Source organism: Dreissena polymorpha, chromosome 14 (genome assembly GCF_020536995.1).
Source record: "Dreissena polymorpha isolate Duluth1 chromosome 14, UMN_Dpol_1.0, whole genome shotgun sequence".
Classification (NCBI taxonomy): domain Eukaryota; kingdom Metazoa; phylum Mollusca; class Bivalvia; order Myida; family Dreissenidae; genus Dreissena; species Dreissena polymorpha.
In genome coordinates this window covers 56,673,231-56,686,253 of record NC_068368.1, presented here as the reverse complement: position 1 = coordinate 56,686,253, position 13,023 = coordinate 56,673,231, and the positions used below count along the sequence as shown (strand labels likewise).

The following is a 13,023-nucleotide window of genomic DNA, read 5'->3' as shown; positions in this document are numbered from 1 at the left end:
TTCATGGTTACCACTGCATGCCTTAATTAGGATGTAATCAATAAAACGATAGAATGTGTAATAATGAAACATTATTTAGAATATGTGATAAATATAAATATAAGTTTGAAGATTGTTTCAGGGAGTACGATGTTCCGGTGATCTTCGTTGCAGGGGTCGCATACGATTTTGAAGAAATGTCACAAATAGTTTTGAATTAATTGCAACTGATTCAAAGGCGTTCAGTTACGAAAGAATATAACATTAAGATTGTTGACGCTAACGATATTCCAACAGTAAGTTTTTTTTTTTAACTTGCTTTGGTGGTCAAATTATGGGCAGTAAACATTTTAGAATTTTGAAATGAAACACATGACATTTGTCATTTCATTAGTGTCACACACGAACTTTTAATCTAGGACGAGTGTTCTTTTATTTAAATGCAATGAAGCGTCTTATCGACTTTTGCTGGCAAAACGCATGTATCGTATACGTTGTTTTGTATTCTAAATATAATTGCTTTGTCTAATTTAGGCTTTATTACTGAACAACAAAAATTCTTCAGCTGTAACTGTTCAAGAGAACACACGAGACCAAACGCTTGGGTCCTTTCAGTTACTGACAGAGATAAGGGCAGTCGTATATTTTCACAATAGTTGAAGGGTATTCAGCGTTTTACGTTTCGGGAAACGAACTACGGGTATGTTTATGTTAGAACTGTATTTGAAGGATTCTAGGCAAGGTTAAGATACTTTTATATTGACTTATGTGAAACCTAAACGATTGCTCGTTTACGTCATTATTTTATTTTTGTTAATGCCAGCTAATTTTAGATGTTTGGCAAGTATATATACACATAATTAATGTCAAGCTGGGTAATGATCTGTAAGGCTATTATCTTTAGATCATTTTGATTATTCATTTATTTTGAAATGCAGTTACTAATAACACTGTGCTAGTCATTTAAACGACTTGTGTTGTGTGGATACTTGCAAAGCATCATCATTCATGTACATAAAATAGCTTTATTAATTACTGCGTAAATGATGACTGATTAATTTGTGTTATGCTGTGGTTATTTTACAGGTAACTAGTGCTGCGAACCTGGATTTTGAGGAGCAATATTTTTATACAATCTATGTGAACGTAACCGATAACGGTGTACCAAAGCAAACCTTTCAAAAGCGATTTGAAATTAGAATATCTGATGTAAATGAAGCGCCAACTGGCTTGCATCTGAACATCAGCGAGGTAAGCTTTCATTGGTTTTATGCTTTTTTGTAAGCCTGTTCGCGTTACTTAAAGTGGTATTTTGCAACAGAACTAACAATAAGATTTAGGTTAGTTATGCCGTGCTGTAACGATGAACATTTGACCAAAATTGGTTTAAGGTTCCAGAAAACACCAAGCCGAACCATTGTATTGGCGAGTTCATGGTTACCGATCCTGACAACAAATTAACGAAACAGCAGGCGTTTACGTTTAAACTACTTGATGCCAATGTCAGTCAATTCTATATTGAAAGCAATCTTTTAAAGGTAAGCCAATTATAACAAATATACCATTTGGTAGAAGATTTTTTACAACTAGAAACTTGAATATATCTGATGAGTATCGATATAAGAATATTGATTATTAATATACCTTAAAAAGTTACGTAATATAAACGACAAAACACCAATCTCAAATCATGATCTAATGACAAATATTTTGGAATATTGTTGTGAACAATACATATGTCATTTAAATTGACTGAATGAAATGTCGCTATGGTATGGTAAGGTTTAATTGTATCAAAATTGTTTGATGCGATTCAAACAAACTGAGTTATGTTCACGAACAATGCAAAAAAATTCATACTATAAGCTTCAAACAAACACAGTTTACAATATATATTTACAAATTTACAATGTAAAATAAATTTTTTACAGACTGGACAGTCGTCACTGGATTTTGAAAAACAGCACACATACACCGTACCTGTCCTCGTTGTTGACAATGGCGTACCACCACTCTCGTCGATGTTTACAGTTTCAGTCTACGTCAAGGACGTTAATGAACCACCTGAACAATTGCGTTTTACAGGTTGTTTCACTTATTAAATTATCGTTAAGAAGATATGTCAACAGAACCGCATTAACTTATATGCACACGTAACAATACGCAAACAGGTTTCTGCTGTTTTCAACGTATTGTTCAGCTTTGATAAGAAAATGGAGATTCATTTCGTGTCTTTGCTGTATTTTTATGAATCAATTGCAGTGTTAAATCAACTTATTATAACTGGCATTTAATCGCAATTCTTTTTAATAAAAAATACATGATATTTTTTAATTAGTGTGTTGTAACATCTGTTAAGTATCGTGTAAGTTATATAGTCATTACCCTTTAAACATTAATGCTATGGCACTCTCATTAAGTTATGTACCTTTGAAACAGAGTTTGTTTCACTTTAAACTATTCAGTTTTTGTTCGCTTAATTGCGATATTGGCGACATGGTTCGTGTAATATTTGACAAGTACCATGGACAAACATCATTTTATATTAAAAAATGTCATTGCTTATTCGAAATAGCATGGTGTTTAAACACTGTAATTTGTCTACATTTTCCATTTATGTTTTATAGAACATCAACAAACATAAACATTATTCAATCAAATGCCGCCGACGTTAGAATCTTCCAAGGAAATCGCAGTTTTTACTTATGAATTGTTGAACGGCTCGAATGCATCTTAAGATATTATTTTTCAAAGGCACTGCTGTAAAAGAGAACACACCTGTGGGAACTGTAATTGGCAAGGTATTCGCACGAGATTCTGATGTCGGCCAGACTCTGTTGTTCTCAACAAATGATGCCAGCACATTGTCTGTAAACGGCACTGATATAATTGTCAACGGGAATATAGATTTCGAGTCAAAAGCAATGATATCGTTTACAATTTCTGCTACGGATAATGGAAGTCCACCTCTATCAGTATGTATAACTAGAATATTTTCGAACTTAAGTTAATACACTCTCTACAATCGTTCGATTTAAAGTCATTTCGTTGGGTTACATAAATCTATAATACAAAGTATTTTAGAGCTATAAACGGGTATGTCCAGATAAACAAAGAATATGTTTCACATTTATTGATGCATATTTATTAAACAAAATATTTTGCAGGTATCGGAAAATTACTCTTTGGTTGTGTTGGATGTAAATGAAAGGCCAAGCGCAATAACGTTGATAGATCTACCGATTTTACTTGAAAATACTACAATTGGGTCTGCCGTCTGTCGTCTGAATATAGCTGATGAAGATGTCAACGAACGTTTAGGCTTGGAAATAACCACTGGAATGGATGTGTTCAAGATTCAAGGATTGAATTGCAGCATGAGCCCTTTGCGTTCTATTAGAACTGTATGTATATAAGAAAGATTTAACTATAAAATGGCTTAACGTTTAAAGTTCCATGTACAAGTAAAAGTTTCATCATCATACGTGGATTTGTTTATATTTATCTTCTCTATGAAATTCTTTGTTTATGGCAAGTTACCATTTTACCACCAATCCTTAACTGGGCATGAGCACATGACAAACACAAACGCAAATTTTTAAATCTGAGATTACCACCTTGGAACGGTCATTGCAAATCATAACATTGAATGTAATGACAAACGTAATGTAGCATGGCGTTACGTAATTGTAATTTTCATAAGATATTATTGAAGCTTTAGCTTATGTGCATATTCCCATCTAATATTGACATGTTTTACAGGGATCAATGATTAACGGAACACTTTGTACAGCAAGCATACTATTAAACAAGAAACTTGACTATGAAACATCAAAAAGTCCTATTGTGCTGCGCACAAAGGCATCAGACAAAGGGTCGCTCTTTGCAACGGGGGAATTCAAGTTCACACTAATGAATTCCAACGAACCACCATATGTAAGTTCCATTCTGTACACGAATACGTATACTTCAGTGTATGCAAACTAGTTATACATGCGTATGTCTTAATACATATAGTTTTAAAAGCTTCAAGTATTGCTGATTGCTCCATTTGTTTGTCTTCACTGGGAAATACAATTGTACGTCTTTTATAGTATTTGGAATTGTAGGAATCTAATGAATGCATTTTAAATTATATTTCTCAGGACATCATTCTTGATACGGCAGTTAAAGAAGTCCCTGAAAACACCCCAAATTTCGTCATAGGAACTTTTGTAACCAAGGACGAAGATGTTGGAGACAAGCACAAATATCAAATACTGACGAATTGGGAATTCTTCACGACGGTGGGAAATAAACTGATCGTAAAAGCCGGCTTAGACTACGAAACCAAACGAAGTTACAATGTCACTGTCCGATCGACGGACAGTGGAGAAATACCATTATCTTTGACAAAAACATTTACAATAGAAGTAAAAGATTTGAATGAAAAACCAAGCAACATTGTTTTTACAAGTTCAGAGGTAAACGTTTAATGTGTTTGTAATTATGGAAAGTGGGTATAATTAATTGTTTTTACATGCTTTCCAGCGTACCTTTGAATTATTTCTTTGCACAGCTTATAAATGACGTATTTTACTATATTACTCCGCCTTCATATACATACTCATTCTTATTATCATACAACCGTTTTGTTTTATATTATAATCTAGCTTCAACGCGATGCTGTTCCAGGAAGTATCGTTAACATCGTCACGGTTGAAGACCCAGACAATTTGAAACGTCCAGGTTTTCAAACGCATAACTGTACACTCACTCCGTCCGATGTACTGGCTATTGCTCAAGGTGAAATGACCATTAAGGTAAACCGATGATGTATTTAATTGAATTTTGAATATTGAACACATATTTTTGTATCTTAATTATATCTCATCAATATACAATTTGGTTTACATTGTGATTGTGAATGGTTTCGGTGAGGATACTAATTGATATTGATATTTCCTTAACCCTTTGCATGCTGGGAAATTTGTCGTCTGCTAAAATGTCGTCTGCAGAATTTCTAAAATTAGCATTTTCTTCTATTTTTTTCAAAGAATACTATCAGAATAGCAAACAGTTTGGATCCAGATGAGACGCCACGTTCTGTGGCGTCTCATCTGGATCCAAACTGTTTGCAAAGGCCTTTAAAATTCGGTTCCCGCACTGAAAGGGTTAATGTTTCGTCTCAGGTCAGAAGCACTATTCCCAAAGAGGCGTCATCACTTGTTGTAACTATCACGTGTACAGATACTGGAGTACCTTCCATGTATATAAACCAAACATTGACTAAACGCATTGTTGACAGGGTAAAACCTCCAAAGAATCTGTTATTTACCAGCAAAAACGGTGGGCATGACATCACAGTGGATGAAAATGCACCGAATATTGATCTAGGACAACTCTCTGTTATAAATCAACTCACCAAAGAAGTTATAGACGGGGTAACACATATAGAAATGTATATATTTGGCTCGCATTTTATTTAATTAAATCATATACTGTGAACAAATATATTATTATCTTTTTATTACTGATAATGTACTTCCTGTTGTTACTATTAAACTATACCGCATGTATAAATTCTACAACTTTGTGTTTTGTACAACAGGTACTTACAATTTGCATGGGATAATTGTAATAAAACACCATTGTATAATAATTATAAGTTTAAACATGTCATTATTTGATAAAAGTGTATTTTTTAATAGGTATACACTTTTGCACTGGAGGAAGCGTCGAAAGATTACCTTAGTTTGACAGAAAGGACTCTACGATTGACAAAGCCTCTTGATTTTGAAACTCAGTCTACCAAGTCCTTCCTTGTTAATGTAAATGGATCAGACACGTTTGGCGACGCATTTAATATCACCCACATATTTACGGTACGAATTGATATTATATTACAGACGTACGTTATATCCATATGGAAATGAATAGCATCAAATGAACATGTTTTTTTTATTTAAAAGTTGCCGATTTAAAAATTAAAAAAGACCTCATGTTTTAATTTGCAAGAATCGTTTTATTTGAAATAAGTACACACTATTGTAAACTATGTTTGATTGTTTCGTTATTTTACTTCTTGAAGCCCAGGCATCAGAAACTATTATAGTTAGTAATGTAACCAAGGGCGTATATATCATATTTTATGTTCGAACTTTTCATCTCAGTCATTTGTAAAAGTTTTGCCAAAATTTTGATCTTATATTACAGACGTATGTTATTCCATATTGAAATGAATAGCACCGAATGAACAGCATATTTTTTATTTAAAAGTTGCCGATTTATAAATTAAAAAAGAACTCATGTTTTAATTTGCAAAGATCGTTTGATTTGAAATTAGTTCACACTATTGTAAACAATGTTTGATTTTTTCGTTATTTTACTTCTTGAAGCCCAGGCATCAGAAACTATAATTATAGTTAGTAATGTAACCAAGGGCGTATATATCATATTTTATGTTCGAACTTTTCATCTCTGTCATTTGTAAAAATTTTGCCAAAACTTTAACAAATGATGTGCTTTCGACATGCAGTTATTGTATTAGCAATTGTGTTCATAATTGTATTTTTGTCCAACTCAGATAAACGTTGTAGATATAAATGAAGCACCATTTGGTATCGATTTGCGAGGGAAGATGAGTGTGAAAGAAAACTCTCCCGAGGGTGCGGTAGTCGGCACGCTTTTTACGCACGACTCGGAGGATTACCAGACATATACATACACGATCTTAGGAGTGCAGTATGGGTAATTATTTTATTTGTTAATGTCTTTCAGATCGTGCCTTTAAGCTGCTTCTGGAATTTCGGTCAATGTTTTGAACCGTAAGACAAACTCTACGAGCGCAGCGAAAATAATGTTAACGGCAACGGATTTTTTTTTGTATTAGTGATAGTGTTAATGTTACAGGATTGCTGCAAACGAAACCGACACAGTGATGATCAATGCTTTTAAAATCGAAGGCAATATGTTGAAAGTTGGCGCGTCACGCTACTTGGACTACGAACAATCGCCTGTGGTTGCGGTCTACATGGAGACTGTTGACTCCGGAGAACCTCCAATGACGTATAGAAGTGTGGTCCTACTTCGCATCGACAACGATAACGATCCACCGACTGATATAAGGCTTTCACACAATGAAGTAATTAATTTTTACGAGGCCGATTGTTACATATACATGGCACATGCGATATATGTGCATGCACCGATTTTGGTCTTGTCTTTAAATACTTTATTAAAATGAGAACTTGTGGTGATGAAAGAACACTTAAGTTTTATTAATATATGGCTCATTATAGGAATGCCGATACAAATTGTAATACAGAATGTAGCCATAATCGTAAAACATCGATTGCAATTCGAATACATTTCTTCTCATTAAAACCTTTGTAAACGTTAATAAATTGATGTCATGTTACACAATGCGTACAAAATATTTGTTGTGTTGTTTTTCATCTTAAGGTTACTGAGAACAGTAAAACTGGCACGTTTGTGGGAGAACTTATTGTAAATGATGAGGATATCGATCAGCAACAGGCCTGCGAAATAGTGAACGTTGTCGACGTACCGTTTCGTGTAAGTAGCTTATAACCAGGTGCTCTGTCAATAAGAACACACGAATAATTGGCGTGTGTAGTCCTTATGCATATGTACACCTGGAGTGGTATTCCAGAAACAACTTAAGTTAAATTTTATTTTTATCCTTAAATTGGATTTTTTTTTAGGTTTTTCATTTCATACTGCAATAGTTAGGCATCGAAAATTACATCAAAATAACATCATTATGTCAATGTTATTTGAGGAATACCGAAACATTGTAATTTTGAACTTAAGGTAGCGCACCTCTAATTGGCACATATCCAAATATAATTTAATTATTTTCCTAATCAGCATCATTTCATTTCACTGAACTACATGCAAATTTGTAGGTAGGCTTTCCATGCTTTTTAAAAAAATATACCGTTTTTTTCAAAACCACTCTCACGCTCGGCTTTTGTCCAGTTTATCTTCACCCCTGGGGTATATAAACGTTCCATAATTCATTCAGATTTCCAAATATGGGCATGCAGTTGGTGTGTACAGATGCAGTAAAGGTGTTTAAAGTTTAAACAAGATGTAATAAGTATTCTTTTACAGACATTTATTTTTTACAATTTGTTATCTATTGAATAGCGCCATGAAATGTAAGTGATTTCAGCCAAGTAAAAATTGGGTCGGTTAAAAACAAAGTGTCATAAAATTCAAAATAGTATCATTTAAGTTATATTTTAAACTAATTTTTTATAGAAACACTATATACAGCAAAAATACCAAGAAATAGACAGATTTACCGTTTACTTTTTGAAATAAAAATAAAAATGCAACATGCATCATTCGTATTTTCAGCAGTAAATTACCCAATTTAGCCATAACGTTGTTTTAATTTTAAAAATTGAAGGATGTTCTTACAATTTTCAACATATTTGACAATAAACATAGCTTATATGCTATATTAAATCAAATTACGTTAGAAAAGAAATAAAACGCGTCGCAAAAAGTATGCGATGTCGGCAGGATTCGAACCTGCGCGGGAAGATCCCAAAAGATTTCTATTCCATCGCCTTAACCACTCGGCCACGACAACTTCACATCAGAACATCCTTAAATTAGATATCCATAAGTAAACAGGTAAAAAGGTTCGTCGATCTTTGAAGAAATCGCGAAATCGTATTTTTCAGATGATTATTGGATCAAAGTCAATATTTATAGTGAAAATAATGTATTCTAAATGAATTAGGTAAACACATATTAAAATTCGAAGTTTGAAAAAAATAAAATGCATCTCTCGGAAATAACCGATCATTTAAGATCGGCAATGATCGTAAAATAAATCGCGGGAAATCATTAGAGGTGCGCTACCTTAAAGGGATCTTTTCACGCTTTGGTAAATTGACAAAATTGAAAATAGTTGTTTCAGATTCGTAAGTTTTCGTTTTAGTTATGATATTTGTGAGGAAACAGTAATACTGAACATTAACCATGCTCTAATATAGCCATTATATGCATCTTTTGACGATTTCAAAACCTAAAAATTATAAAGCGTTGCAACGCGAAACGATTGAATAATTTGGAGAGTTCTGTTTTTGTCGTTAAATTTTGTGAAACTACGAAGATTGCTTATATAAGGTATAAAATACGTCAAGTAAATGTACTCGGCGGAATAGCTCAGTAGGCTAAAGCGTTTTTACTTCAGGACTCTGGCAGGACTCCAGGGGTCACTGGTTCGAAACCTGGTCCGGGCAATGTTCTTTTCCTTTTTTTAATTTTATTCTTGATTTTTTACTGGAGCTTTTACGATCCAATGTTTACATTTATCGATATAAAGCATTTAATGAATAAGTTAAAAAATGCCAAAAACTGTGAAAAGGCACCTTTAAGTGAAAATATTTAAGAAATGACTTAAGATGTTTCTGGAATACGACCCCTGGACGTGTTGATGTAAATAAGACTTTTACATATTTTCTTAAGAAAAATATTTCGGAGATAATATTAGAGGAAAAGTGTCAACATATATTAAACTATTAAGCGAGTAAACAGCTTAAGAACACAAATATCTATTAAGATTTAATGGAATAAGTTTATGGAATGATGGCATATGTTTTCGGAATTGTAAACACTTGTCTTGTATACCGATAATACTTGTTAAAAACACTGTCGTTTCTATTTATTTCGAAGGTTGTGGAGTCCACCAAATTGGTGGTTGCTGGAACAATTGACTACGAAATGCATAACTCGCTAAACATGGAGGTAAAGGCGATCTCTTTCTTTTCATTTATTACCTGTAACTTTCATTTCAATTAACACGTTTTTAACATAATTAATATATATAGGATCTGGCACGAGTTGTCATATCATACCATATTTTATTAAACTAGTTCAGGAATTTTGTTAGAACTTAAGAGAGCCTTTGGCGAGCTTACTAACGAATTTCTTGGACGAGTTTAATAAAATATGGAATAAAATGACAACGAGTGTCAGATCTTTTTTATCACGTGCTTTTAAATGAGCAAATAAAATAAAAATTTACGCAAAAAAATGATAAATCCCTTACGCTGTTTACATTTCGTGACGTCATTTGTCGTTGCAACGTCATTTCAGCAAAATAACAAAATGCGATTGGTCAATCGAACGAAAATAAGCCAATGAAAATGCTTAAAAAGTTTATTACAATTGTGTAAGATAAAAATATTCGTAATGATTGTATTACATGGGAAACATGGTATGGCATGTGATAAATTTATTTTTGCCAATAATACAAGATTAATTGAATCTAATTTTGGAACTTATATTATACGTAGTCAATATTTAATTACCCATTACGTACAAGTGTAACGATACGATATCACACGGCGTTGATTGGTCAATTGATATCACACGGCGTTGATTGGTCAATTGATACGCCAATCGGTTATATTGTAAGAATTAAGGCGTCATTCGGAAAATGATTTGATTCACAGTCTTCAATAACCATCATGTATTTACAACAATAAATGTCAGCCGTTCTTTCTTTCACATTTTATAGGTGAAATGCGGAGACATTATCCTTGATGGCACACACCTGCATTTCACAAAGACTTTAGCAGTTTTAGTGTTGAATGTCAACGAACCGCCAGAAAATATTTCTCTGTCTAATGCTGCAATTGACGAGGGTAATACTGTGGGTCAGTTGATTGGAGAAATAACGGCTACTGATTTGGATAGTGCAAATGTAAGCTTTAAAAAACACGGAACGTGTATCAACTCAATAAATTTTCGTATATTGGATTTATAATAATTTAACCATCTGTGTGATCTTTATGATATTGTGTAACTTATGATGTTTGTAATTATTAAGTAGAGAGTTCGGTCATATATAGATCTTATAATTATCACACTAATGTCCAGTGTTTCAGAAAAATCAACCATTGGATAATAATTGTTTCCCCCCCCCCCCCCAAAAAAAAAATATAATCAATAAAATGATTAGACCTTGCTTGAAGCAAATTTTATAACAAACCAAAGCATAACAAGAACACTCTCTAAAAATGTATTGTTGTTCTATAGCTGACGTTCACAATTGTCCAAGACAATATTGGAACTCCATTCCAAATAAAAGGAACGTCTACGCTTATTGTCAACATGGTATTTGATTTTGAAACGAAAGCAAGCTACAATATTAGCATCACAGTGACTGACGAGCAGGGGCTTTTTAATACAAGGAGGTTTGAAATTCTGGTATGTATATACTTAATTGTGTAATTTATTAAATAAAATGTCGAATTTTATAAGAAACAAACACGTACAATACAAAACTAAAATGTAATATTCATTAAGTATGATTTTTATATCAAGTATTTATTCTTGAAAATGTATGTCGTTATTGATATTTTACTAGTCTCGTGTGTTTGTTACAATAAATAGAAAATGTGATAGTTAAAACATATTTAGTAGCATAAAATTCTGTATGCAATAACAACCGGAAGCATGCGTCTATTACGAACAACATTTGATGCGGTACAATATAATAGTGCACAGTCGGGTTCTAAATCGGATCACATCTATGATATATTGCAAATTGATTCTATTTGAAATCATACGCAACCAATCATGTATACATGTTTTAAGGTTCGCGATATTAATGAACCACCCACGGCCATTCATCTAGACAAAAATACCATATCAGAAAATACGCAAACAGGGGCACTTATTGGAACATTCACAACAGAAGACTCTGATATTGGACAAAAGTTTGTTTATACGCTCGACGGCCAGACACAATTGAATGGTAAGGCATTTTAAAGTTTTCCGGTCATCAAATAAAACCCTTGCTCTAAACAAAAACTATTTTACTGAGTTAATAGCGCATTGAAATCACCAAATATAAATGGAATGGCCCAGGTAATTATTGTTTACGTATATGACCAAGTTTTATCACAAATAAAAACAAATATAGAACATAAATACGAACTTTTATAAAATATTTAAGCATATATGTATTATCTGTTTAACATACAAATATTTCTTTCAAATAAATATAAGTTAATATTCAGTAATAATAAGTTTTACAAACTATGTAGAAAGTTGCCGCATATATAGGAATTTTACCAAATAAAACTTACTTTATTGAACATATATAAATATATAGAATAGTACAACAAAACTTTCGCGAATATGCAAAGTTTGCCATGCCATAGAATTGACCTCTTTGACGTAAAATTATATTAAATTAGTGTATTATTATTTATATGCGTATAAGGCCTACTTGAAATCAGAGGATCAAAGTTGTATGTTGGAAGCAAACAACTAGACTTCGAAACTAAACCTGAAATTTCAATAACCGTGATATCAATGGACAACGGGATCCCTTCAAAGTTCAGAGCGGTATACTTCTTTGCCATTCTCGTCATAATCGTCCTCCTCGTTTTTGTTATTGTCTTTTCATTCTCCATATTGCTTTGAACATTTAAATCGTTTACAGTAAATGTTATGTTACCATATTTTACTTATGTGCAGAACAATTTTTCAGTAATTTTTGCCTAAATCTTAATTAATTACAGCAGATATATATTGTGTTCCCTTTTTTATACATATGTATGCGTGGATATGATAAGCAGGGCGTGTAAACAATTAAGGACAGTGTGATGTTTTAAATAATTAATGCTTCTATTGTCTAGGCAAACTTTTCAATAGTAGTTACGGACGCAAATGATCCGCCGGCGGAAATAATTGTTCATCAGTTTGGAACGATTCCTGAGGACACAGCCATTCAAACTGCCATCGTCACTCTTGAAATAGATGATCCTGATTCAGGTCAGAAACACTCATGTTTCTTGAAGGATGGCAACAATTTCTTAACGGTCAATATTCGCCTTGATGGTAAAGTCGATCTTATCTTGACATCAGAGTTGGACTTTGAGACGCTCGATAACTTGAAGGTATCCATCGTGTGCACAGATGGCGAGTTCGAAATAGAAAAGGTAACATAATACACTTCCATATTTTTTCAATAATGTATTTTACTATGACTTCGTATATAACCCTTCT

At 33.0% G+C, this 13,023-nt stretch overlaps 1 protein-coding gene and 1 long non-coding RNA gene across 2 annotated transcripts; both read left to right on the top strand.

The window, feature by feature from the left end:
• The first annotated feature begins 1,134 nt into the window (after positions 1-1,134).
• Positions 1,135-2,001, top strand: LOC127856949 (uncharacterized). The gene is made up of 3 exons (XR_008038252.1): positions 1,135-1,230; positions 1,371-1,517; positions 1,911-2,001. It is a non-coding gene; the product is annotated as an uncharacterized LOC127856949 (long non-coding RNA).
• Positions 2,002-2,014: 13 nt separating this feature from the next.
• LOC127857391 (protocadherin-23-like) lies at positions 2,015-12,438 on the top strand. The gene is made up of 16 exons (XM_052393786.1): positions 2,015-2,064; positions 2,734-2,954; positions 3,147-3,383; positions 3,742-3,915; positions 4,125-4,442; positions 4,632-4,781; positions 5,151-5,402; positions 5,670-5,843; positions 6,545-6,708; positions 6,871-7,102; positions 7,423-7,536; positions 9,676-9,747; positions 10,523-10,708; positions 11,044-11,214; positions 11,605-11,764; positions 12,236-12,438. Exons 2-16 carry the CDS (start codon positions 2,904-2,906, stop codon positions 12,436-12,438), a joined length of 2,658 nt encoding a protein of 885 aa, XP_052249746.1. The 5' UTR covers positions 2,015-2,064; positions 2,734-2,903.
• The last annotated feature ends 585 nt before the right edge of the window (positions 12,439-13,023 follow it).

Bases quoted from the DNA above. Each gene is read 5' to 3' on its own strand.
- LOC127857391 (XM_052393786.1), top strand. From the start codon at position 2,904: ATGATATCGTTTACAATTTCTGCTACGGATAATGGAAGTCCACCTCTA. The intron at 4,782-5,150 runs GTAAACCGATGA...GTTTCGTCTCAG, and splicing joins AAGGTGAAATGACCATTAAG to GTCAGAAGCACTATTCCCAA. The intron at 9,748-10,522 runs GTAAAGGCGATC...CACATTTTATAG, and splicing joins ATAACTCGCTAAACATGGAG to GTGAAATGCGGAGACATTAT.